This window comes from Apteryx mantelli, chromosome 3, assembly GCF_036417845.1.
Source record: "Apteryx mantelli isolate bAptMan1 chromosome 3, bAptMan1.hap1, whole genome shotgun sequence".
Taxonomy (NCBI): Eukaryota; Metazoa; Chordata; class Aves; order Apterygiformes; family Apterygidae; genus Apteryx; species Apteryx mantelli.
Genome location: NC_089980.1, coordinates 57,995,497 through 58,023,412, shown reverse-complemented (window position 1 = coordinate 58,023,412; position 27,916 = coordinate 57,995,497). Strand labels below are relative to the sequence as shown.

The 27,916-nt window shown below is 36.3% G+C and overlaps 1 protein-coding gene across 5 annotated transcripts in view; it reads right to left on the bottom strand.

The window, feature by feature from the left end:
- The window catches only part of MAP3K21 (mitogen-activated protein kinase kinase kinase 21), a 63,014-nt gene that overhangs the window by 13,178 nt on the left and 21,920 nt on the right, over positions 1–27,916 (bottom strand). The window contains exons 3-11 of one of the 5 annotated variants that reach the window (XR_010883725.1): positions 24,837–24,985; positions 23,953–24,128; positions 19,323–19,563; positions 17,263–17,385; positions 13,793–13,943; positions 12,635–12,729; positions 10,028–10,813; positions 6,799–8,927; positions 3,932–3,980 (exon numbers count right to left, since the gene is read on the bottom strand). Coding sequence is in view for 3 of the 5 variants with exons in the window: in XM_067293465.1 (XP_067149566.1) it covers positions 8,503–8,927; positions 10,028–10,813; positions 12,635–12,729; positions 13,793–13,943; positions 14,461–14,601; positions 17,263–17,385; positions 19,323–19,563; positions 23,953–24,128; positions 24,837–24,985 (2,287 nt within the window). In the remaining 2 variants the exon portion in view is untranslated. Of the gene's footprint in view, positions 1–3,931; positions 3,981–5,619; positions 8,928–10,027; positions 10,814–12,634; positions 12,730–13,792; positions 13,944–14,460; positions 14,602–17,262; positions 17,386–19,322; positions 19,564–23,952; positions 24,129–24,836; positions 24,986–27,916 lie in introns of those variants that run through there. The other 4 variants (XM_067293465.1, XR_010883724.1, XM_067293463.1 and 1 more) reach the window with 4 other exon arrangements.

The following is a 27,916-nucleotide window of genomic DNA, read 5'->3' as shown; positions in this document are numbered from 1 at the left end:
AGGGTGGGGGGCAGGAAGGTGTTAGTACATTACAAACTAGCCACTTCACCATTAACTTTTCCCCAAATATTTGAAATGTTTGAATCAGAATACCTTTTGAAAACACCTCAAAGATGACAGTTAACAGCTAGGATGAGTTTGACATGATTTCCTGTTGACAAATTAACCTAATTTCTTTCTGTGACAGGGTAACAAGCCTTCTGGCAATGGGAGAAGTAGCAGATGTGCCATCACAAGGCTTTTGACACTGTCACAGATGATGCAGGTGTCAACTGGAGCTTTTTGGATACTGCCTTGCCCTCCCAAAGAAGTGTGAATACAGTAGAGAACCCAGAGAGGCATCAAATTTCTAGGAAGTTATTCAGGAGGAAAGATCGAATTTGATTGATTTGTCTAACAAATGCAAAACTGAGGTGGAATATGATAAACTTAGAGACAGCTGACAATAAGCAGAGAAATAATCTGCTCCTTTGTTGTAGTAAGGAAGTACTTTTCCTGTGGATGAGCCACACTCTTGGAGATCAGCCAAGCTGGTGCTGTGGAAAATCCAGTTTACAGCACATAGTGGAAAAATTCCCACTTAGAATTATTTGGCAATGAACAATTATAAAATTCTACAGGATCAACTTTTTATTCATTAGCAGACAGGTATCACAAGCCAAGCAACATATTTGTTCCTGAACTGACTGGGGTGAGGAAATGACACTGGTTACTCTGGAGATTTCCTCAGAGCGAGACCCCTTGGAAACCGGATAGTCATGTATGCTAAAGTCATATCTCCCTCTAGCTTTCCTCAGGACAAACAATTACCTTAAACCTTTTAGGCTGCTTTCTGACTCCAGTCACACAAGAACATCTAATAATGCAAAATGATACTTCAGCACACCACGCCAGCCACTGAATTGCTGTTACGGTAGTTGGTGAATAGCAGTAGACCACAAGAGTGTCTCCGTTTCTTACTCGTCTGTAAACATGAGACCTGCTGCAAAGTCAGCTGCTTTTACAACAGGGAGTCACTGTTAAAAAGGGAAAAGGAGCAATCTTGTTGGTGCCTCCTACTATGGAAGTAGAGCTGTTTGATGGAAAAATACCAAAGGGATGAACCCATCCTAAAATGTGCTGAACCAAGTGCCTGGGCACAGTTCCAGAAACAGGGAGAACTAGGCTTCAGAGAAACCGGTGGAGAAAAAAGACCTTGGAAGCGCAGAGGTATTTGTGAAGTCGAGAGGTAACAAGGAGCCTATTCTGCTTTTGCCCACACCTGCTGCAGCAGGCAGCCAGGCAAGACCTTGGTCTGCTGTCCCACTTTGGGGCTACTGCACTGGGGCATGTGCACCCTCTGAACACCTGAAGAAATCTGCAGGACAACATACTGGGGTTGGTCCACAAGATGAAGTAAAGGTTCAATCAGATTATTGTAAATGGAAAAGGGTGATAAATGACTGGTTTCTAAACTATGCAACAATTGGTCTCGTGTACACCTGTTGTCATCTATTACAACATGAAGAACTGATGATACCTTCCAGTTTTAATCCTTGGAGTTCCCTGCTAGTGAGGGAAGCTAATGGTTTGCATTATAAGATTTAGATATTGATAGATTTCCCACACACACCATCTGTATGTCATTAATCTCATTACTTCTTATTCTCAGTTCTGTTTCTGAACTGCTATTTCTAGTGTACTTTAAATTGTTTTACAGTGAAGACTTCTGTGGATTACATGAGATTTTGGGTTTTTCTGTTAATAGTAAGATAAACTTTGATCTGACTATATAGAAAAGTATGGAGACAAAACTAACACACAATCACTTTCCTATTTAGGTTTCTTTTCAACTGTAACCCAATCTCATGCTAGCCTGACTTCCTCTCCTTTCAATTCTTAGTAAAAGTTCAGGCATCCAGAAACATTTTCAAACACTACAACGAGTACTACAACTATCGCTCAAAAAAGTTACAATTGATTCTCTTCTTTTGAAATGCATTCACTATATACATATTCATACTACATGGACCTTTACACCGTGCTTTTTAATCAGAGAATTACCTTCAGCAATATCTATTAGGGTACATATAAACCAGTCCCCTCTATTTGGCTCACATGCAGCTAGAAAGGGGTAGCACTGCCCACTCTTCTCCCCTCAAAACCCTGGAAGTCTTAAGAGGTTTTAAGGCAGAGTGGGAGAAAAATAAGCACCTAAGAGGATAGTTACAGGTAAGAGTCTCTCTTCTCTTTTAGTATCTACAAGCACATGATGGGCAACTAAAAATTGTGCCCTGACATACTGGAAGGCGTTCAGATTCCAGAATTCAGAAATATTTAAATAAAAGGGTCTTAGAGGCAATCTTCTCCTAAATATACTGTGTAATGCTTAGTAAAACTATAGAAAGAGTTCCACATGGCAGCTCTGCAGGCCTGAGAGAAGAATGTATTCTGTGGAAAGTCCCCCAAATTTGCCAAAGTGGTCATAGATAGTGGCCCCATGCTATGACACTCTTAATATGCCTTACATAGTCAGTTATCCAATGTCATATTATCATAGACAATATCTGTTCTTTAGACCTTTTAGCCATAGATAATAACAGCACAGACATTTCTTTTAACGGTCCGATTCTATAAAACAATAGAATTTGCTTAACCCCAGAAGAGCAACCATGGTAAAAAAATCCTAAAAAAGCACCTAAAGTCTAAACTTTCAGTGGATCTAAATTGGCTAAGGTGCAATCAAAAGTCTTAACTCCTAAGATAGCTAGAAGCGGACTTGACTATAGGGAATAGCAGCAGATATGGAAAAACCAGCTTCTCTATGATAAGACAAGGCTATTTTTTGGCCACAAATGTCTGTTCAGCAATTAGTTCTTGTGGGCAAACTAGGGTGCCCCAGCTGAGCAGGCTTGTTCTAGGCCCAAGAGCCAGCCATCAAACAGCTACATCACAAACAAGGACTCAAGGCATGAGTGATATTTCCATTTGTGAGAATAGATCCAGCAATGGGAGTAATTTCTGGGCATTTTACAGTGAGAAAAGCAGGTCTTTGGCTAATAGATTCACCACTGCCAGTTCTGTCTTAAACATTTCAGATGGTGCTCGCACTGAAGGAAATGCGCATTCATTTCTCTGATGATGGAATTGGGAGGGCATCTGACCGCTTCTGGTGGTCCACGGGAGTGCAGTCCTTTTTGGTGAATCTCCCACCTCTGGAGTTACCCTGTAAGACATTATCCATCACCTCCCTCTTAGGAACCATGCACTCAAAATAGCTGAAATCATTGGACAATATATGCAATGTCTTTGACTTACCTGGATTGCTGCCAGATACACCTAGTGTGTGATCCATCTGTTTCCTAGGATGACTGCCTCTCTTCGTGAGGCATGGGAAGAATCTTGCCTCCCTCCGACCATTAGCAACATTCATCAGGCAGAATAAGCGGCATCTAACACAAGCAATAAGCATCACTTTTGGTCTGGAAGGCAGGAGTGAGTAAAAAGGTTTTGTAAAATATTACTGCCTAATCCAGTCTTCCATAAAAGAGGTTTTAGAAACTTTGGAATTATTTAAGTCATTTGCAAAACAGCAAGGGGAATGAATAGTCCTATTCTTTCCATTTCCTCCTAGGTCCCACGTACGCAGACTCCCATATGATTTCAGAATGGCTGGCAAGCCCTCACAAGACTTGCTACTTATTAGTAGAGACTGCTATGTGAAACTGTGAGACTGATAGAGGGAAGACCTTAGCTAGGCATATGTGAACTCTTGGCATGGAGACAGGACAATGTAGCATTTAAGAAAATTCTCTGGCATCTAATGAACTCAGTGGAGTTACAGTATCTATGGCTGCATTACCTTTTCGGAGAACTGTTAACAACTCCCTGTTGAGAAGTTCATCGACGTGCCCTCCCCATCTCCCCTTTGGAAGACCACAGAGGAGACCAGAATATTCATGAATGCCTTCAGCACCTCAAGAGAACCAAGTTGTCAGACCCTGTAAATGCATATGTTATATGGTGGGAGTAAAGACGGATGTTCTTACGCCTACTGCAACGTTAAAAAAAAAAAAGAAAAGTTCTATTTTAACAGCATTGTACAGCATGAATCGCCATATTAATAACTCAAAGGAGTAAAACTGAATTTGATGTCTGACTGAAGTATTGTACCAGTTTGGTCACTCAAGTTGCATCAGTGAATCTGTTTTTAAAGAAAATTCCAAAGATTTTGAACAGATATAAGCTGTTAAATTTAAGAAGCACTGAACTCGGGCATCCTATTGCCTAATCTCAACTACCGAAGTACTGCACAAAAGTCTAGATACGAGAATAGCCATTACACCTTTTCTCTTTGAAATGGAAAAGAAAGCTTCAGAAAGTAATGGAAGAATAGCTATCATCTAAATCATTTAGGAAAAATATTTTACATGCCATGAATAAAATATGAAATGGTATTAACTAAAAGTTGCTTTAATGAAAAAGTAAATCTATCCTACTCACATAGCTCTGTGGATCTATCCTCCAGTCAATCAGAAGAAGCATTTCTTTTTGTTAAAAAAGCCATCCTATTAACTAGATAAATAGTTGAGGATACTAGATTTCTAATGGTATTGAGATGGTTAACTCAAATCTGGTTTGCTCATTTACACTTATGTTCAGGAAGAAATCCATTACAAACTTGCAAAGACTCTCTTGCCTTAATTTAAAAATCATTTTATTTAAAAACTGCAGTCTTTAGTATCCTTAAATCTACGTCAAAAAATGTACTAGAGAACTGCAGTTTCATTAGCTCTTCATACTGTATTGATTATGATAATCGGACTAATTATTTTAGTAAAAAGTGAGGTGGCTAGTGAGAGACGGGATCTTTTCCACTGTCACATTCTTGTGTGCAGATCTTAATATTGCATTATAACATCCTCTATTAAATGGCAAGTTGCAAAGGCAGTTTATTTTAATATTCTAACTGGGCTCAATACTGACATTTACCAGTCACATGAATATTTGTTATCTAACCAGTCTCACTGAATGCTCCATGCAGACATGTCTTTATAAGATTAGACATGTCTTTATAAGATTAGGCTTTGAATTCCACTGCACCATTAGAGTCTTCATTGCATCTTGCCTGTGGCTGCTGTACAAGTTGATACTTTCCCATCTCCTTACTCAAAGAGGGGCTAATAAGCCAGCAGCAAGATGGGGGCGGGGGGGAAGAGGGGAGGGAAGTTCATAAAAGAAAGTGTTAGAAAATATTAAAAGGAAAATCCTGGTTTCATGTGTCTCAGAAAACTAAAATATTTAATTCCTTAGCTGTATTCTTGATGCTGAATCAGACGCAGAATTTATTTACTGCCACTCCTCTACCTCCAAGATATCCAGCTACCATAGTAAAATCACCAGAAGAAATATTATGGTGACACAAGAGAAAGAACAAGCTTATACCATAATGTTTCTGCCCACACCGACTGCAATAAATTATAGGAATGTCCACATTACCATACTGAACGATTAATCTTAGAGCAACAATACATTCTAATGTTCCAGGAACAGGCTGTCCACAGTTCCTGGTTATTCCCTGGAGGACTCCTTTGTACAGTTTAAGAAAGCATTAAAATATCTTTTTCAAGAACAGCCAGGTCATTTTGCAACACAGTAGCTACAAAACATTTCTTTATTTTTTAAATTAAAAAAAAATTAAATCATCAGGTTTTGTAAAACAACATGTCAAGTGTTTATCTTAATCTTTGTAGTGTAAGCACCTTCAGTTTTCTGCTAAGACAATCAACATAAATTATTATTTATCTGGTCAGACTGTTAACCTACACTGAAATAAATATACTTTTTACCAAGACAGACCACTTAATGCCTACCAAATTACCATACCTTTATAAAGAGTTTCTCTGGTGACAAGTGAATTACAGATTGTGAAACCATGATTTTACTAATTTTTCTTTTTCAATTTCAGTGAAGACTGGCCTACAATTCTAAACTAGGAAAAACAATGATAAAGCACTATAGACTATAGCTAAAAAAAGACTGCATCACAAAGAAAAATGTTTGAGATGGCTTACCTAACCTCTCTCAGAATGAGAGGTGGAGTACATACTCCTAAATCAGTTATAATGCACTGGGCTGGTCATAGCATATGTGCCATTTTTAAGCAAAATTATCCACTGAACATCAACAGATTTTTTTTTTTTTAATAACAAGAGAGAGGATGAGCACTGATAAGTGAAAACGATATAGCCACAAGGGCTTTTTATGTTGACACTATTAATTACAAAACATAGGGTGCAAAATTCAACATTTATAATGATATAAACCTTAAAAGTACAGAACAGAAGTTTACAAGACAAAATTACTACAGCACCTGAGATTTTCCTGTAGAAAGCCAAATAGAGATACTTTCTTCAGAAACTGTAATACAGTCAACTCAATTTCTCTCAATATTGCATAGGAATAACTGATCCCAGAGGAGTTGAAATATACATAATGCTCCAAATTTTTAATTAAGCCTTAAAGATAAATCTGCTATCAAACTATACTTAAAATTTGATCCATGTGCATTACATAATTGACTATATTTTATGAGATCCCATCATATTAAAACCAGAATAGATATAATCTATTAAAGTGTTCTGATGAAATTAAAGTTTAAAGAAAAGTCAAAGAACACAGTATGCCACTTGAATCATGTTGACAATTAACTTGGATTACTGATGTAAAAACAGGTCTGAACAAAATTTTATAGCCTGCTATGCAGTCATTTAGCTTTTACAGAAAGCTAGTGGTTATGCATTCTGGTAAAAATAATACCTTAAGGAAATCCTTTTTCATTTCCATTTTGAGAGCTGGGAAGTTGCATTTTTCTGTCTTCTGTTCTGTGTGATTAAGACTTCATGATTTTGTAGGTCTATCTGTCATCGTCAAGGTAACCAATGTACTGCATACCAGTCTTAGAAGAGAAACTTTCTTTTTAAATCCCTTGGCTTTGAAGCTTTAAGTAATTGTGTGTTCCACTTAACAACTGAAATCCCAAGACCTCAGAGCAAAGGAGAAACAGCATTTAAAACAAAGCTTTTAATAAAACACTGTTCTGATCGGAACGTAAAATTTTATTCTAACATTATATGATTTTATTTAAGAAGACTATTTAAGTGCCAAATGATATGAAAAATTACTAGTTCAAATACTGGAATTTAAGGGATGTCCCTTTAATTCTAGTAATACTTTCATCAGATAAAGTATACTATACATTTGGTTTTATTTAATCACTTAATTAGGTATATGATAAAAAAAAAAAAGTAACTATTAATTTTGTCAAGGTTAAGTGTCCCTTCCCCCACAATTAACTAACTTGGAATTTTCTGGAACCTTTTTAATCCCTGAAAAACAGTCAAGCATATCTGGTTTTGTCCTTTAATTCCTAAGTATGAATAACTGAGCACTCAGTAGCAACTTCAGGAAGAAAAGCTGTACAAGTTATAGTGAAAGAGTTTTAATATTAAATGTTTGCAGTTCTAAAATTTGAATGCAGTTAAATGCATTGTTGGCTCACTTAAAAACAAAAAAACACTCACCTTAAGACACTTCCTCAATACAAGGTGCAACAACAGAGTTAAAAACAAAAGAAAATGAAACAAAACAAAAAGGCAAACCCCTCTACCACAAACAAAAAATCCCAAACTGAGAATATTCCTTTCAGTGCAAACACTGTAGTCTTCAAAAAGTTAGAGTACAAATATTTACATTCCAGTGTATCCATACCTACAAGGAATGTTGTTTCACATGAGAAAGTATGTCAAATACCTTTAATCCAATCACAATACTATAGTTTACCCTCTCAAATTGATATCGTGGCTGAAACCTACATGTTTATATAGGCAGTATAATGTTCTGAAGAAACTAATGTACACAGTTGAAAAGTTCTCCCCAAAACCAAGGGCAAAGTCTGCAAACTCAATTGCTGGTCCTTAACCAATTTCAGTATCAAATGACAAAAAGTAACCAGCTACTTAGTATGGAGTGAAAAGAGCACTTCTGTACTGACATCTTAATCCCCTGTCCCCCCTCCCCAATTCTACAGGGCATAAAGAGGCTGGCTGCAGACAACTGCTTGTTATGCAAAACTCTCCCTGACTGAACACAGCCTTTCTGTATGTCATTCAGTTTTTCAGTGTGCAAAAGTTAAAGTTCTAGCAAAAAAATCCAAACCAAAAGAAAACATCTGTGATGCTCTGAAGGGAAGCAGACGTGTTATTTTAGTCATTTAAAATATGCTTGGCAAGTTCATCTAGAATACTATTTTTGCAGCATTGTGCTTTTAGAATTACTAGCTGGGATTCCAAGGAACACTTTAAGAAGGCACCTATTACACTTTCTTAATTAGCTGCCCATTTTAATAATTTTGGTACTATTTGTCACAGTACATTAGAAAACAGCAGCATGAAGCATTAGATGGACAAGAATTTTAGGTTTTGTTCTCCTTGAAAAAGCAAATGTTTCTAAAATGAAAGGCACTCAGGACAGAAACTCTCTCTCCAGTTCGTATATAGATGGCCGACAAGTTTTGCTCTTCATTCTACATAAAGGCACAGTACAGTCTCTATTTTGACCTTCTACATCAATATCAAGCAATGAGGGCATGTGGCAGTTAGTTCTTTCCTGAGTATCTGGTAAGAAGTTAACATTTGAACCTATATTGCCCTCTAAATACTCTGGGTCTTTAGAGTTTGGTTTAATAATACGTGGAAGAATCTGCCATGCATCAATTTTACTTCTAAGAGAAGAAGGTCGAGGCCTTGATATGATATTGACAGCTCTTTGTTTTTCAGGTGAAATACCACCGTGATTGCTTCTTTCTTGAACAGATGGAGAATGTAGAGTTCCGGTAACTGACAGCATTGGTAACTTGGGGACATCATTAGCTGAAGCAAATCCATTAGCTAGGGGAAAGGAAAGAGCAAAAAACGAGAAACACCTTAAACTGTGTAGCGTTTGGTTTTCTTTGTCATCTGTAAAAGTGGATTACCATAAATGTTAATGATTTTTTCATAAAAAAATTAAAAAGCTCATATATATTTGTGGGGAATCTCCTAAGGAAGGATCATCACTACTCAAATAACTCTTCTGCATCTATAATCTCTCTGTCAAAGAGCATGACAATTTATTTTTCATTGTTACAAAAGATACAGAGAGCATTAACCACACCGTAACTGGATGAAAATTAATTGTGGAATAAAGCCCCACAGATCTGATAAATTATTCAAATAATTTTAAGATATCATGAATTATAACATATGCATACAATATTGTAAAGAATATTACATTGAATCTGTTCTAGAACACCAGTATTAAAATTTAGAACTTCTGTTCTTTGCACAGTCATTAATCATGAACATACCATTTACATGGAAACCAGATTTAAAGACCATTTTTTTCTGCTTCAATTTGTAGCAATAGCTTAGCTTAAAGATTCGTGGAGCATATGACATAACTCCTGGGTCAGGCAAGCAAATCAAAACTCACCAGACCTGTTTTTCTAGAAGTTAATAAATGGACAGGCTAAAATGATGCTAATTCACTCACCTGTATGGACTGTCAAACTGTATTAAACAAATGTATGTTTCTCTTGGGATCCTGAAGTCAACAAGCTACACTATGCATTCAGCTGACAATGTAGTTTTAATTTATTTTACTGATAATGCTAGTGTTGTATGTTTCACAAAAAAGCAGGTTCTCGCTGACGTGAATTGCTTGAAAAGTCTCATGAAACTTATTTTTGCAATATCTGAGAAAAATCAATATCTACTTAAAATGAACTTTCCTATACCCACATTGTAATAGGATACTATTTCCAACTGGTGCAGGTAACTTATTCTGGGTTCAGTCACAGAGGACTTATCACATACCGTTATGGTGGCTCAGCTAACCCATGTGATAATGTAGCAAAGAACTTAGTGACTAACTAGTGAACAGTTATTGCTTCTAGATTTTCCATTTCTATACTAAAACCCCCCCACATTTGAAGTTCTTAAATACCCACCTGTGGTCTGAAAATTGTTCCCATCTGATAAGGTTCGTCTGTGACCCAACACACTTAACTTTGACAAAGAATAATTTGGCACATTTTGAGATACTTGTTTCAGACAAAGATTAAAAGGTTGATTCTTTAATGGTGTAGAAAATGTGTTAGCAGCCAGCTGTAACCTCTGTTCTCTCTTACTTTCAGAAGTTTCAGATGAAAAGTCATCAGTGGAACTACATGGATCACAATCACCAAGCATAGTGCTTACAAAAGCATCTTCATTATCAGACTGAAGTAGGCATTTTGTGGAAATGGAAGGCATAGAAAGAAGATTCACAGTATTTGGAGCTGGATTTAGGGATGGAATACATGTTTCCTCTTTCTTGGACTGCAATCTTGTAGGGCTGGCACTCCTGCGAAATTTTGAAGCACGCTGAAATAGCCCATCACGCTTCTTCTTCTCATCCTTTGGCAAGAGTTCATCTGGACCTTGTGATTTGTTCAGTTCTCTAATATCCAAGCCCAGGGCAACAGACGCAAGGAGAACTGCACACCCATACAGCACTGAATCAGTCTTCTTTTTCTGCAGTGTTCTGCTCAGACTGTTTGTAGGCGTCATTTGAGGAGTACTATTTGTAGAACTAGCAGAGGTTCCTTCTTCAAAGCTTTCGTGTTCTACTATATTCTCTCCCTGATCATCTTTCCATAGAGGTAGATTAATATAGGCCTGATTCGGCAGCTTAACTGGCTTTGGTCTTTTGGTGTCCAAACCTTCAGGGAGAAGTCTCTTATCAGTACAGACACCTATAAAGTGTTACAGTATACTTTAAGATTGCAAACAAGCTATTTGTTATTACATGTCTACATACGTACATCCACTCACTTGCACATGTATTAATCTTGAAGATATACTGACTGCCCCCTTTAAATGCATTCAGAAGCTGAGAGACTCATATTGCAAGATTCAGAAACATTCTTAGCCTAAACCTTTTCTTGTTCTCTTGATAGTGCTTAAGATAGTAAAAACACTGCTTTGCTACAATTTCATCTTTTCAGCAACTCAAGAGCAGAATCTAATAGAAGCAACTTTCAGATCTAATCTTCCTAAATATGTAAGCTAACTGTAAAAAAAAAAAAAAAACCAAACAGGTGGGTTCTTCCCCTCCTATCCTCCAAATCTGAAAGACTGGTCTTTATTTGTAGGAAAGCACAAAGCATCTTCCAACTTTTATTTACTCAGCACAGTTAAAAAGCAGATACTGTGTTTTCATTTGCTGTGAAATCTCAGGATTTGCAACACTTTTGGTAGTGCTTTTTAAACAAGAGAAATATTTCTGTGTGTGGATTACAGTTAAGTAACATAATATACAGAAACTGCCAGATAGTCTCTGTAATACATTCTTCACAATATTTTCAATCAATTAAATTCAATTAATTCCAAAATCCAATGAGTTACTAGATTTTTTCCCAATAATTCACTGGGCAGTTTGAAGCGAATTTGACATTTCCCACCTAATGAGTGAAACTGACACTGCCCATCTAATGACGAACGAAATGGAAGGTGTAATTTGACTTGCATGCGTTATCCTGCTGTAAACTAATGAATACTACAGAATATATATTTCAGTATTTAAATGCAAACATGTAGACTTGTAGAATCTTCTCTGTACATAGGGGTTTAGTAGTAGGCTAATAAATCTGTGAAACTGCTATTTATGAAGCCTTGATTGACAGCCCTAACACTATATATAAAGATGAAAATGCTTTTCTCCTGGGCAGGGGAGGGGGAGGAAAGGAGTGCCCAGGCAGCTTAGCCTTTCCTCTTCCAGCTAGCATAAATCTATAAGCTGCTGTGGACACCAAGTTATACTACAGTTCATTTCTATGACAGTTGTAACTTATTTTTTTCAGATAAAAATCTCTGCTAGAGAAAGTGGGTGCAAATATAAAACTATTATAAATGTTGTACAGCTACAGCACATTTAGAGTAACAGACACAGAAAGCAACATTTTGTTTATGTTATATTTACAGCTATTATGCTCCTGACCCTGAGAATATTAAGTATAATGTTCTTCCTTATGACTTACTTAACAATCCTGAAAAGCTGCCTAGACAACTTTAAGATTTGGAATCTAAATATCCCTTTTTCCGCCCTCTCCAAAATTGAGAGAGTAAGTCCCATTTTAAAAAACAGAGAACTAATATCTGGGAATATATTAGGCTTCTGGCTTACCCACTGACAATAAATTCATTAATGATCATTTTAAATGTCAAGCAAATTACTGATTTAATTATTTCTTTGCAGAAGAAATTAAAATGCTGTGCCTGCAGACCTCAAACAGATCAGCCTGTATCTCAAAAACTGGGAAAAATCTGTTTGTAGCACTGCTCACACACCATATAAGTTTCTTAGATGCTAACGATGAAAAGGTAAGGATTTTAACACTTAGTTTTTTATATGTAAGTTTTTGTTTTGTTTTGACAGACGAAAAGTATCCGTAGCAGGACAACATTTATGAGGTTTGTACAGCCCTTGAGAAACTTGAGCCATGCCGTTTATAACACTGGAGAGAGACTTAGTACCATTACATGACAACTTTCACTTTTTCAGAAGTAGCTCTTACCTTGGTCCACAAATAGTGAAGCTAAAGGAACACCCTTCTGATTTTTCATTAAAAGGGTTGACCAAGGGTTGCTGCCATCTGAAAGAGGTCTTATTCTGAAATAATGAGGATTATTTTGATATTACAGAGGATACCATGCTTATGTATGCTTTGACAGAAAATTACTAAAACATCTTTCTTTTTAAACCATAAACATGTAGCATATAAAACAGTATAGTTTTCCAAGGTAAGAAATGTTTTATATAGTATATTGCAGAATCATATGATTACATGCCGATACGTGCCTTATGATCTGGTATCTATTCTAAGATGGAAACTTCAGAACATAATGGCCTAAAAAGGCAGTCAGTGAAAAATTGGCCTTAACTACTTACTGAAGAACAAAAGTTGGTGGAAAACCTGGACATCAGGTTCACTGTCTCAAAGAAACACAATGAATACTGCATATTTATTAAACATGGTGACTTTCAAGCAAACAAAAATATCATCTAAGCCAGTTTAAATAGATGGTCTGGAACCAAATAATGCCACAAGTAAATTAGTGGATATCTCAAAAAAAAAAGTTTTAGAATTATATATGCTCGAAAAGACAGGAAAAAGGATCTCTTGTTTCAGAAAACTGCTAACCTCCTGTTTTTAGCAATCAGAAAAAATAACCTGAAAGTAACATTTTCCAACCGATTTTCAGAACTTTTTCACCCTGCGTTTGTCAGTGTGAATGATATTTCTGATGTGCATTGTGCTTCACATATGCTAAGTCAGTCACTCTTACTTAATAGTACTGGAAGTGCCCACTGGGGGCCATGCTTGAAGTTCCTCAAGTCAATCTGAGGAAGACCAAGAACGATAGGCCATGAATATCTTGTATGTCTCAGCAGTTCAGAATCCCAATAAGTCCTGAGTCTCAAAAACCAGAGATAAAGGGTAATAGACAGAGCCACAGAAACCTGAAGATAAGCAAACATTTTATCCTCAAGTCTATGTAGGGGAGCTATTCCTCATTAACAATAATTCCTAAATTAACAAATGCGTAGGACTGAGGAGTCTTAGCTATAACTATAGAGGCTGCAGAACCTCTCTCCCTCACTAACTAGGTTAGTGATTCAGTTACAAAGAACATTTAGTATTATCAAATGAATGAAAACGTAGTAGACATACTTGTCCTTACAATCTGCACGATCCTTTGTTTGAACTGAACTTGGTCCCCACGTACAACCTCTCTTTTTAAAATTTCTCTTCACATCTTCAAATTCTTCCTGGTGGCAAGTTGTGTTTCTTCCCCAAGTTCTGTTGCTTTCATCTGAAGTTACTTTAAAAAAACAAACAAACAAAAAACCTCCCACATTAATAGTACTTCTAAAGACAACATATTTTTGACAGAACAGCTTTGTCCAATGCAAAACCATTCTGACAGTACACAGAGACAAGTAAAAAAAAGTTGAGATTATTTTCCCTCACAATAAGAATCACCACACAAACTGCACTGATCCAAAAAGACAGCAAGCAAGAAAAATAATTTGTGAGCTGACAAGAGACCCAAATTAAGGACAAAGCAGCACAACGATCTTATTTTCCATGCTTACTTTAACCTTAACCTTGCATTTAGTAATTCAGACAAGTGAATTAGACTGAGCACTTAAATCCTGATGAAGAAAGTATATGTTATGGAACAACTGTATCAAATTAAATGGAATATCCAATTCTGACAATGATTAACATATTCTTTTTCATTACACTAAAACAAGAATAGACACTTAAAATTTTGATTTCATTAAATGCTTAGTCTGTCACTTCAGCTCAACTATCAAATCAAAAAGAACCAGCACCCTTGAAACATAACGAAATCTTGCCTTTTTTCATAACCCCACTGGAAAGTTCATATTCACTTGTGATATCTACATCTTGCTGGTACACATATATACTGTTTCTTCGGCCATTAGTTGTGTGTGTATCTGTTTTGGAAATCACTGAAGAAAAATTAAAAGAATGTAGTAGAGATCTTAGTCAAGCTGGTTTCCCTTCTTATACTTTTAGCTTTGGGACGTAAAAGCCAGACTTTGAAAGGCACAAAGCATTTTTTGATAGACAGCTTTTCCTGTAGGGTTTACAGGGTCCTCTTTCTAGGAACAGACTCAGGCAAGCGGATGTTTGTATGTGATCAACAAACTGAAGAAGTAGTTCGCTATCAACTTAGCATGGTTACAGCTACGATGTAAAGACACAACAGAAAAACAACTTAGCTTGTTAACAACATGATAAATAAGGTAATTGTTCTACCTGTCAACTGTCTTGCCTCTCCTGCACTGCACCGCACTCTCCTCCTCCCTCACTGTACACCTTTTCACTGGCGCAGCTTGCTTTGTAGTATAACATATTACTTGCCTTCTTCAAACTCTCATATTCCAAACAGTTTCAGGACCTATGGAGTATGCATCTTACTGGTTTCCTGCCTGTCTTTAAGACAGCTTTAAAACAGCCTTCAAAACCAGCTGAATTAGGTTTTATGACAAGATTTAAAATTAACTAGATTTTTTTTTTTTAATTTTAAAGAACATTTAGATTTAGAAGTTAGAACCACTCATAGCAAAGTGAAGTGATCAAGTAACCAATTGTTAGGTATGCCTGTTCAAATCATGTATATTTGAGTAACTCTTCCTGAAACAAAGACATTTTGAAGTTAAATCAAGATAAAACATTATTGTGGGAAAGAGAATTTATTTTACACAGGTGCAGATGGGTGTGGAAGCTAAACTGTTTCAGCTAGATATGCCTGAGAGATCTGATAAGCTTTTAGGTCAAGCCTAGAGATCCAAACTCAAAAACAGAAGAGTACTTTTAAAGAACAGCCTTTTTGTTGTCCTGTATGTTTCAGTCCTACAAATTCAGATGCCTGCTCAAAGGAAAAAAAAAACAAAAAAACAAAAAAAACCCCTTCAGTTAGAACTTAGCACACATGCAAGGATTTAGAGTGCCATGACTATGACTTACACAGAAATTAAAAAAACATTCTCAGTTTTTCAGAATCATGCCAATACCTGACACTTGCTTCACTTCCAAGCACTTCCATACAGAGCAATGAGAAACAAAGGTAAAGGACGGCAGCTTATTTGTTTGTAACTATGATATTTCAGAAAGGAAAACAAGAGCTATTTCTTTCTTGTCTGAAGTAAAAAACAAACAAACAAACACCCCTACCCCCCGCAAAACAAAGCGTGCAGTCACAACAGTGTGTGTGTGGGGGGGCATTATCAACACAGCTTCTGTATCAGCCAACATTCTGCAAAAGATTTTCCTTTTATAATTTTCCTTGGATCTCAAGTTTCCATTAAGAAAAGCAAGATAGGTTTATCCAACTCTCTCCTTTACCCACAACATACCGGTAGGAATGATCTTGGTCCAGGGAACTGTATCAGTTACAGTTCAAACAAATACTTGAGTTACAATTGCCAGAAAAACACACCACTTCACCTGTAGTCACTAATTAATGAAAAGGATTTCGTAAAGCAGACATACCGCAAAGGAGATGAGAGAACTTGTTTCTATCAAGTTTTAAACAAAGTTTCAGGATGGTGCCAGAATTTCTTAAGTTAGCTACGGAACAGCATGCAGAAAGAAACCACGCACTCCGATTCCCCCTCTCCTTATTCACATTCGCTAAGATACAGGCCAGATTCTGAAGTAATCTTCTTCAGAGGTGGACTACTCTGGCACCAGAGGACAGTCACAATTCATTAGTGATCTGCTGGAACAGGTTCCACTGATTTCATAGAGAGAGCAGCCTTTGGGTTTTTCATCCCTTGTAGCACTACATCCTGAATATGGATAACTGAACAATCCACTTTGCACAAAAGATCAGACAGTATAAAAGCAACCGGTGAAACCTGTAGGAGCCTTTTTTCCCCATCACTGCATACATCATTCCCAAATATGAACGTGGGCTTCGCTATAACAATATGATCAGTTTTATTCCATATTCATAAATGCTACCTCCACTCCACTAGCATAAACACATCTTCTCTTCTGGCACCAGTATACATGGAATAATGTAGACCTGCAAGTGTATGCCCAATTTGCAAACAGGGGAAAGAAACAAAAAACAAACAAAAATCCCAAAGCAAACTGTCTTTATTTCCATCTGGCTTTGTACTTGCTTACTAATTGTTTCTCTTGTTCTGAGCAAGCCAAGTTGTTGGCTGATTCTTCTGTCTTTCCAGCTTATACCACTGCCTCATTCTCTGACTCTTTCTGACAGTCCACAGCTGATTTATCAACTTTAATAAAAACTCATTTTCCATCTTACAGGGGTTCTAAACTTGACCCTTTACCTTTTACCATTATAAATTGATTCTTCACTGCTTTATCCAAGTCAGTTTGCATATGATTTCCTGAAGTTAAGGAAGGATATGATTTAATACATTCCCAATAATTTTGAAATAATTACTGGAAAGTAATTAACATTTTAGCAAGATTATCTCTCCTAACTTTTACAACTTGTTGTTTGAGCGAACAAATTAAGGAGCCTGGAAATCAAACAGAAATCTATCCGGAATTTGATACTACCAGTGTTTCAGTGATTCTGTACAGAACAAACAATCTCTATTAAACAAACTGAAATGGCGGAAACTTACACTGTATAGCTCGAAGGCGAGGAATTATTGTGGGGCTGCTTGAGGGACTAGAGCTGTTACTGTTTAAACTCCTCCTCTTATCCAGATTGGGGGATGCCTGCACTGTTATTTTGTGCTGGAAATCTATGAGAGAGAGTAAAACAAAACAGTTTTAACATTCTAAATAAAGAATATTCAGATTATACTGCTGTATTCCTTAAACCAGCTAAAGCTATATAATGAATAAGACTTGATAGTGCAAGAGATTTTTATATTAGCAACACTGACGCATGTTGATCATTAATGTAATAATCAGTTTAGATTGTAAGTCAAACTGGTATGATTTCACAGCTCCATGGACACTATATGATAGGTTTACAGTGACACCAAGAAAAGCAGCTAGGTTGTCCAACTGGAGCCAAACTGAGGCATGTCCACATTGCATGCCAATATTCAGTCCTGTTGGTTGTCACAGGGGGAAGGAAAGGCTAAACAGATACAGTAATATATCATCTCAAATCAACCAATATTCAACCAGCATTTCAAAATTTAATTTCAGATCATTTCAAATGATCTTTAGGCAAAGGTTTAGATCTGACTGTGCTTATATTGATGTTAGATGCACTATACTTTGCACTAAATAGTCAGGGAATAGCAGTCTTCAGGGCAATTGGTTTTGCCTTTTTTATATGTATTTCATATACAATGTAAAAAATAGCACTGACAAAGAAGTAAAATCTATCAAAGTGTCAGAAAAACAAGATGCTGAACTACAGCATTACATATATGCCTCTCTAACCCCTATCAACTGTGCAATTAGATCGTATGTTATTCTTAAAACAGACCTGTCAGAAGGACGAGTTCATCTGGATAGTTCTCGAAAACAGAGCTAAGTGGTATTCTAGATAAAATTATTGATTTTATCACTTTTCCAAGCTAAACATTGGCAGATCCAGGAAACAAAAGATCAAACATTTAATTTAAAGCTTGTGATCCAATATAGACTAATATCTGCATATAAGTTTTGAAGAGGCTAACATGTTTTATTTGTGAGGCTGCAGTGTGACTGTTTCTGTAATTTTTTTTTTTTTAAGTAAGGAAAAATAAACTTATTTTGCTAGCGCTGAAACAGTACGCTAAATATTACCACATTCTTTGCCCCTTTCAAATGCTCAGATAGCTATGATTGGTTGGAATTTTGTTAGTGCGGCATTAAGGTCTTACTGCATTAGTAATAAGCTGAGACTTCACGTGGAAACCACTGAAAGGAAATCCATCAACCACAGGATGCTAGTACCCTTGTGAAGGCTTTCCAATTATTTGCATAACCCTTGAGTTTCCACAGTGCCATCTAGTGACAGCATTAATAAAGTTCCACTAAAACTGCCACTAACACTAAAACAAACTAATCTTCTACAGACACAAACCTGCTTTGCAAAGGCAGGATTTTAATGTGTCCCTGGGTGGAATTAAATGCTATAACATTCAAATTATATCACATTTGTAGTCTGAAATGACATCTTCTGTTGCTATTAGTGTTTTCTTCCAAGAAGTAAGGCAAAGATCGTAACCCCTGCATTGTATTTGTAACTGCAAAGAACACGAGATTTGGACCCACTACGCCTAAACTTCTAGTCATTGTAAAGTGTTGTTTTTCATTAGATATTTGCAAGTTTAGGGCAAACAGCATTAATATTTAATCATGTTAGAAAATTCCGGGCAGTGATAAAAAGGTACTTCTCTATCTGCACAAAAATAGAGATAGCAGACATCAGAACTTCACACCAGTCTCAAATCTCTTGATTCCCAGTCTAGTAACCCTTCCCTTCAGGTAAAATGGATTTCTGAGTCAGGTGGAAGATTCTTCCAATTTAAATGAAGACTACTCCACAAAATATGATATGTGAAGGAAAAAAAAAAATGCAGCTATATAACTCTTACCATATCCATTGCATTATTAGGTTAGAAGACCCTAGCAATGACTTAAAATAGTAGGCAATACTGAACATTTTAACCACGGAATTTAAGTCTGCACATTTAATTAATAACATATATTGTGAATTTAAAGAAAACCCTCAAACCTGAAGGCAAACTTATTCTATGTCCATCTTTAAGTTTTAAACGGCTTCTTTTAAATTTGCCCTTCCTCTTCTTTACATTGGGTTTCTCTTGATTTAACTGGAATATCATGATATTCAGTTCACGCTCCAGTACATCGATCTCGCGTTCTGCTAACTGTTGCTCACGGCGCTTAAGTAATTCTTCTTGAGATTTTTGCTGAAGAGCTGCTCTTGTCAACTCCTCTTCTCGTGATCGCAGCTCCTGAAAATAAGATTTACACAAATGAAACTAAATAATAATGGGAAGAGTTGTATTACGGGATAAGTGTACAGTAAGTTGTATTTCTTATCTATTTTGATGATGCACTATATACATTTAACATGCACATACGACATTCTGACAGTCCTCCATTCCGCGTAAGCCAAAGAGCTTCTCTATTCTGTACACAAACATTATACAGATTTCCTTCTAGCCATTTAACTTTAGTCAGTAGGTAAGCACTGGCAATGGAGACATGCAATCACAGATTATCAGCTTAGGGCACATTTTCTGTTAGGCAGGAAGTCCTTCACTTCAGAGACTCTCTCCCTGTTTATATAGCGTGAAGGCTGCTGTTAGATAGCTCCTATGGACTAACACAGAAACCAGCATCCTCACCAATACATGAGTGAATGCTTTTATCTTTAATCTCCTAACCTTTCCTGTTTTCAGGCATGTATTAGGTAGCACTTCTCTATCTAGAATAACAATCAGTACTATAATTAATGAGGATTAGTGTAATAGGAAAAAGCAAGTCATAAGACAGAATACAGCTGTTTCTTAATTAAAGTCTAGCAGGTATCTCTATAACATCAACCAGCTACTAACCACTGAATTACACCAAACGGACTTTCCAACAACCAATTCCTAGAACAGTTTATTTTTTTTGCTTTTTTTTATTTTGGAGAAGGAGAAACTTTAGTGAAGAAGCTACTTCATTTTTCAGTGTAAGGACATAAAACCCAAGGGTAAACAGCTGTAAAGCTACCATCTTAGAATGATCTACATCCTCAACTTTCAAAATGTGTTAAAATATATCTCAAATTTAAATAGACATGCCATCATACTATGGGGCATATTAATACACAAAACAGACTTATTCAGAAGCATTGTAGTCAGTACTGTAAATACAAGAGGAAACAGGAAAAGGAGGAGCTAGAATATGACTGATACTGTATGCTTCTCTCACTAGATAATTTTTCATTTTTTGTGTACAATTGTGTAAACTTTACCTGGATAGAAACTGAAATTCAATTAGAAGTATAAAAATAACTTTTAAAATTAAGCTACTTTAAGAGTTCAGGATATAAAAGAATCCCTTCCCCCTATTTAAAACCTCATTTGTTCCCTCACTGTTATAGTTGCCATTTTTTATAGCAGACTGACTACTTCTCATCAGTATCCATCAAGGTCATAAACCAGCAGAATTCCTTATCTCCTACTGAGCTTTTATTCACAAATTGAAAGCATAAAACAAATGTTCTGCTCTTTTGATTCCCACTTGGTCATGAATAAGTTAATAAGCTATACTAGTTGGATATTTTGGAACAAGGGAAAAAACTCTCTCTGTTCTTGCCAAAATGACTGCAGATGTCAAAAGACAGGTTAGCACTGAACCAAACTCTGGTTCTTGGTGTTCAGACAATGACAATTATCTGTTCCTTAGAAACTTGCTTTTTCTTTACAGATTTAGTGAAAAATATATACACTGCTTATCACTGTTTCCAAATTTAATTTAAATGATTGACACATTTCATATGGTTTATTAATTTAAAGTGAGCTTCTTCCAATGGATTTTCTTTTATAACTTTTTTTTTTTAATCCAGTCTACTTAACATACACACTTTGGCAATAGGCAATTCTGCCTCTTGGTAATTCAAAGGAAGCTGTCTTCATACGAGCAAATAAGGTGAAGCAGAGGGGGTTACCTTTTTTTTTTTTAATAAGATATTTAATCACTTCATTTAGAAGGGAATACTGCAAATCCTCACTTCTCTCCTCCTGTTCCTGTCCAGTCAAAAATGACAAAACTAAAACAAGTGCTGGAAGCAGAAGCCACGTGAATTCAAATTTAGAATAAGAATACTTTAGAGTTTAAAGAGAGAAGATGTTTATTACTACGAAGTATTAGGAGACACTATTAATTATCCATCTCTTATTGTCCTCAAATCCAGGCTACCTAAGGCTCAGTAACTAGGTAAAAACTGGGGACCTGTATTGAAAAGGAAGACAGTATAGATGAAGTAATAATGTTTCCTCATTGACGGTCTTGGTATTTACTCTTTTCCAAATAAACTAATTAAAAAAAGACTTACTGCAATTAGTTATGCAATGCTTCTACACCACTCTACAATTAAAACACTCATTATAAATATAGAATTCTTTCCTACCTTCCTTAAGTTGCTCAACAACGTTCATCAAAGAAGATTGTGATCTTTCCTTGGAGTGGGTGTCACCATCACTCATTTACAGCAAGCCCTTGAGGAAATTCCTCCAGCTACAGAAGTGCCTCTTTCAGAGGGCATGAGACTCTATGCAGGGTTTTTTATTATTTTTTTTAATTATATAAATACTTCACAGACACAACTTTCTCTTTAGTACCTCTCAGTAAAATTGGTAATATGCCAAATTAAATAAGCATGAACACATGAAAGCCTTTTCTAAGTCAAAGTTACATGTTTTCATTCTTCAACAAGTTTACCTAATTAGGGCAGATGCCTTTGGAGATGCATTTACTTTGGCATATGAGAAATAGGTTTCATTTTATATTTTTCCCCCCTCTAATTAAGTATAATTCACTTTTACACCAAAAAAAAGGAAAAAAAAAGAAATTTCTCATAAAGCTTTGCACCAACTTATCTTCTTCTCACATTGATTTAGTCAGTGAGATTTTCTTTGCTAGGAAATCTCCTTAGTCTGGACTGATGCCTCCAAAAAACAAACACACACCTGAATGGCTATGCCTGTTCTTGTTACAATTGCTCCCAAAGCAAACAGGAGAAAAGGGGTGTTTGAGCAGTTGTTGGAGGGGGAGAGAAGAGAGCTAGGCCCTCTGGCAAGTTCCAGCAAGTGAACACAGTGGCTGCAGACCCCACAGCAAGTAAAATGGAAACCCTGTACACCTTGCAGAGGGACGATCACCCATCTGGAAAGGAAGAGAGCTGACAGCTACACAGCTCAGCTCTAGCAATTCGTATGCCCATTGCAGGCAGGGGACACCATACAGACAAAACTTGCCCAGTTCTGGAAACTGAAATGGAAGAGGGGAAACAACAGGATGGGAGAAAAGGCAGATAGGTAAGTGTGAAAGATTATTATTGAGGATACTACAATCTTAGTGGTGATAAATAAATTCTGATACCACATATATTGATATTACAGTAGATCCATAATGTCTCACCCCCATCACCAGCCAGTAGTCCACAAATTGGCATTGGTGAAGTTTGCTGAGAACAGGTGAGGGGCTGAGGCTACTGACAATGACCTGAGACGTGCTTTTGGTTTTTGTTTCAAAAAACAAGAACGTGTCAAAAATTTGTCAAAAATTTTTTGTGTCAGAAATGTTTAGAGTGACTAAATCTTTAATTAAGATTTCTCTATGAGTCTCTGCAACTTAATTCTCTTCTGATCTATTACCACTTTATGAAAAGTAACAACAAATATCAGAAAACATGATATACTGGGCAATAACTATATTGCAAAAAAAAAAAAAAAATCCAAAACAAACTGCAAAGGGAACTGCCTTCTGTTAAAAGTATTTCTAACAGGGATACACAAGAACGCCTGGCTTATTCCAACCAGCAACTTAGAGAAGCTGTCTAAAGGAAAATATAAACCTAGGGGTGATTTAAAACATGCTAAAATAACTAAATGAGAGAAAAAGAATTCACAGTGAGTGCTCGTTTAACACAAATAAATCACATAAGAATATGGAAAGATCAGTGATAGGAACCTGAATAACAAACAAGAGAAACTGGATTTACTGATTCATGAGCCTAAGTTTGACATAATTGATCTTATTAATATCCAGCAAGATTTCCAAAACTACCTCATTAAAAAGAGATCAATATTATATGCTTTCAGTTGTCTGAACTCCTTGAATGAGCCATGATAGTCCTCTGTTACTACCATAATTTCATGCTTCCTGTCAAACTCAGCATTTCAGCCCCAACTGAAATACCCTAACTATAGTTTTGGCATTCAGAACTATTTATTTATTTGCTTTAGTTAAGGAGGAAAGGGGAAAAGCAACATTGTCTGAAATTTGAGGACACCAGTTATAGCAGTCCCTGTTTCTAAAGTAAGCTTGTTGCAAGACAATCACAGTTGTATCTTAAAATACTGGCCAGAAACACTTTAATGAGTTTAAGAACAGTACATCTACCAACAAAAGCAGGCAACTAAATTAACAATCTGTTTGATATTTAACTTAGGAGTAAATCCCCGCCCTTCATGTAGGTTATTACCTCAAGTGTACCTCAGCAACTAAATCAGGTTTCTAGTATTATTTTGACAAGTTACAATTCAAAAGTTCAAAACTGCTACATCACATAAATTCATATATACACATATCCTTCCTTCGCTGCCTTGCAAATGGAAAAATCAACTTACTTTTTCTTTGGTCCTCAATTCATTGAATATCTGCTGAATTTCCAATTTCCAGTCATCTTGCATGGAATGGAAAGATTCTTGAGGCATTTCAGTCATAACTGCCCCCTCAATGGCAGTAAGCTGTTCAAGAATTAAGGCAAACGATGGTCGGATATGAGGATCCTGCTCCCAGCATTCTAGAATTTATCAAAATCCCATCAGTTTTTAACAATACATAGAACTTTTTGAAGAAATACATGAATTTCAAGTTACTTGCTACTGTATTTCAAGTTCTAGTGCATTCCCATTATCCACAATGCTTCCCTAGATCTGTTCCCATTTTAAAAAAGTGACATTTACCTACCTGTATTCAATGGACTCATTTTATACGAATAGCCACATTTTTTTCATCTCTATCTTTAGAATCTGAAATAGTAAAACTAACAGTACTACATAGAAGGGGTTCTTATGTAACCAAAAGGTAAAGAAATTGCACCCAAGGAAATAGACATTAGCAATGTTATTTCTCTCTAGAGAATTTCAGAAAGATTTCTGGCACTCAGGAAGAAAAAATGAGAAAAAATGGCATTTGTGGTTCTTCCCCTTGGGATTCTAGTCTTGATTTTGTATTGCTCTGTAGCATATTATCTATTTTATGAAAATTAATGCAATTTGAATGTAAAAGGAAATCTGTAAAGCCAGAGCAATAAACTGAAAAAATGTCCTCAGTCACCACTGAAGAAGTACTATACTGCAATACTATATTACTTGCTCTGAAACACGTTCAGATGTCTGTAACACTGGACGGCTGTGAAAAGAAAAACAAAACACTTTTGTGTTTTGGAAAGGACACATACCCCCAAAATCTAATTATTTAAATAGATAGGAAGGAACAACATAGATACCTTTCATTAGTTTTGCAAATGGTTCAGGACAGGTGGATGGAATGGGCAAAGTAAGCTTATTGACAGCAACTCCATAAGCCACAGCAAGTCCATCAATGCCACGGTAAGGAACTTCTCCTGTAAGCAGTTCCCACAGCAACACTCCATAACTACAAAAGGCAATTATTAAACAGTTATTTTGTGAATACTGACACGCTTTACTCAAGAACAAACAAGTATCTGTCCAGCCATGTCCTGGAATCCATGAGGATTTCCCATGTCAAAGGTGAAAGCCTTTAAGAATTTATTCCTCTTCAGTCATCCTGCATCTTGCCTCTAATAGTGATCAGCCAAATTGGACATGACTCTAAGACGACTGGCTTGCACCCCACCCTGTTCACTGTCATTTCATAACTGGAGAAAAATCTAGAGGACTCCTATTCAAAATGTTACGTAGAGTCATTTTTATATAAATGCTAATATCATGTAAATCTCACTTTTAATTACAAGTCTGAACCATAAGAAAACAAGCAACCCTCTCCCCACCACCAAAAAAACAAACAAACAAAAAAACCACAACAACAAAACCCCCAAAACTCACAGCAGAGCATTCAGGCAATACTCCTCATCAAACATTTCACAACAGTCCTCCTAGACCTATACACTAATTTTTTTTTGATTAAAAAATGGCATTGTTTGGATGTTTGCATTTCTAAGTCCCTTGTATGATATAAAATTGCCTGTTAACTTTTCACTTCTCACAGTAGATGCTACAGGATTGAGAAATGCTTAAATATACAAAACTAATTTCACCATACTAAAAAAAATAAAACATCTCTAGTGAAAGGTGATGGTGCAAAAAGATCTTTTCTGAGCATCAGATACAGAAATCATAGCAAGTTCTATTGCAGCAACATTAATTATAAGTATTTCTGCTATGCTCTCCAATCTAGAGGAAAAGCTGGGTGTTACTTTCACTTCTTAGGGTTTGTATAGGCACTGCTTGTTCAAACAACCTTCAAGTGCTGAGACAGCGTACCAGTTGCTGTTGCTCAGCTTTGGGGTTCCTATTCCAATACTACTGAAATTAATAACTTTCACAGCCATTTTTGTGAAAGCAGGAATTAGCCCTTTTGGAATGTAAGCCTAACATTTACTTGGTTTACTTGTAAGGCTAACTTTATTACTTGTAATTTTACTTTTCCAGCAGGGAACCACTCTGTGTAGAGCAAGGAAAAAAAGGGCACCTATTGTTGTTTTCAAATAGTGAAGTGAGCAGGCAAAAGGAGAAAAACAGAATACAAAGTATTGCTTTTGCCCTTCCTCTCCAGCTGTGTAAAGAAGTTGCCTGTAGGCTGCACAGAACTGGATCAAGATCTCCTACTACATGAGGAGGAAAGCGCACAGCCCTAGTGAGGTAAGGGTTATGCACCTCCTCCTATCCAACATTATCACTAGTAAATACAACCCCAGTTACAGATGTGAACACACTAGTGAAGTTTTTCCATCACTTGCCTTTTGCAGCATTGTACAAGACCTTACAACAGCACCTTAATTAATAATAAAACAGTACAGTACACAGCACAAGCACTGACAGAACAGATAATTTTATGTGAGCAATAACTATATAGCAAGCATTTTCATTTAAACATTGGTGTTCTGTTTATCTAAGTACTGTTTATCTAAGAAACTTTACCTGTCATAAAACCTTAGAAAACTACAGAATTTACAGTGTTAATAGTTGATCAAAAGCTGAGAAATACGTTGTACTCCTAAACATATCATTTACGAATACAAGAAAAGTCTTGGGCTTCTTAATAAAGTGGTTTCCAAAAGTTTTCCAGGCTAATATATGCACCTGCTTGCATGCTCAAAGGAGAGGAGAAAAGTATAAATTCCAATATTATCTTAAAATATTGGTACTTCTGGCAATATTGGATTCAACAGTTTTGGCAGTACATACACATTTTATATATGATTCAGGAATTCTATTGAACATGTAGTTCCTCTTACTTGTGTGTTTAGAGAAAGTACAAGCCTTATGCTCTGTCAGCAAGCATACTATTCTTAATTCAAGGAATCTCCTTGTTCAGACTATTTTATACATATTTTAGCATGACTTCTAAAGTCAAGCAGAACAACAAAAATCTAACTAAAAAGAAACCATCTTTCATAAAAAGTGTTGTCATTCTACTAGGTTTAATTATATTTAGAATTCAAACTTTTAATGCTAAGTAGTATTCAACAGTGCCAAAAGGTGGTTGTAAAATTTTAAACAGACCAACACAGTAACAGCCTAAAAGCACCTCTTTTAATGAAAACAAGGTCTTAATATCAAGTACCAAGAGCCAGAACTGGGGGGAAAAAACCCTACAAACATTCTAGTCCTACCCTGTTTGAGTTTTTGGGAAGTGCTAGTCTATCATTATCTAGGATAATAACTACTTATTAACTCTCACAGCTATGGAAGTAGCTGCTTTGTGCATTAAATTCCACCAGCCCACATACAGTCATCACATTATACTGTGACAGAGCTTCTAAGAAATAGCTTTTTAAAATGAGCAAGAGCTATCTCTTTTTCCATCTTCAGAAAAAGACCAAAAATACAGGCATTATCACTTGAATTATACATTTTTTAAACCACAAACTAATACACTTCCAGTGAATATTTTCATTATTGAAATTTATTCTCCTGTCATCAAACGTAATTTAAGCCTTGCTATTTCTCATTCCAGTAATAGCCTGCGGCTTTTACACATTTTAAAAGCTGATCAAACTGAAGGTAATTTAGGCTCTCCAAATTTATATCATTCAACAATCCATCCTCTAAATCAGAGGTTCCCAAGCATTGCTACATGAATCACTTCAAAATGATAAAAATGTGCCAGGCAAAAGCAGCTGCTAATTCTGCTATACATTAAGTGCTTCCTGGCTTTGTCAAGAGCTTGTACAACAGAGGTAGGGATTACTTAAGTGCCACTACTGAAACACACCATCATCACTTGCAAATCTGTGGACATATTTGCACTTTCTGGCTTTATACACCAAAGCAAGACTGACATACCACTAGAAAGCATGTGATGAATGATGGCAGGGTAGGG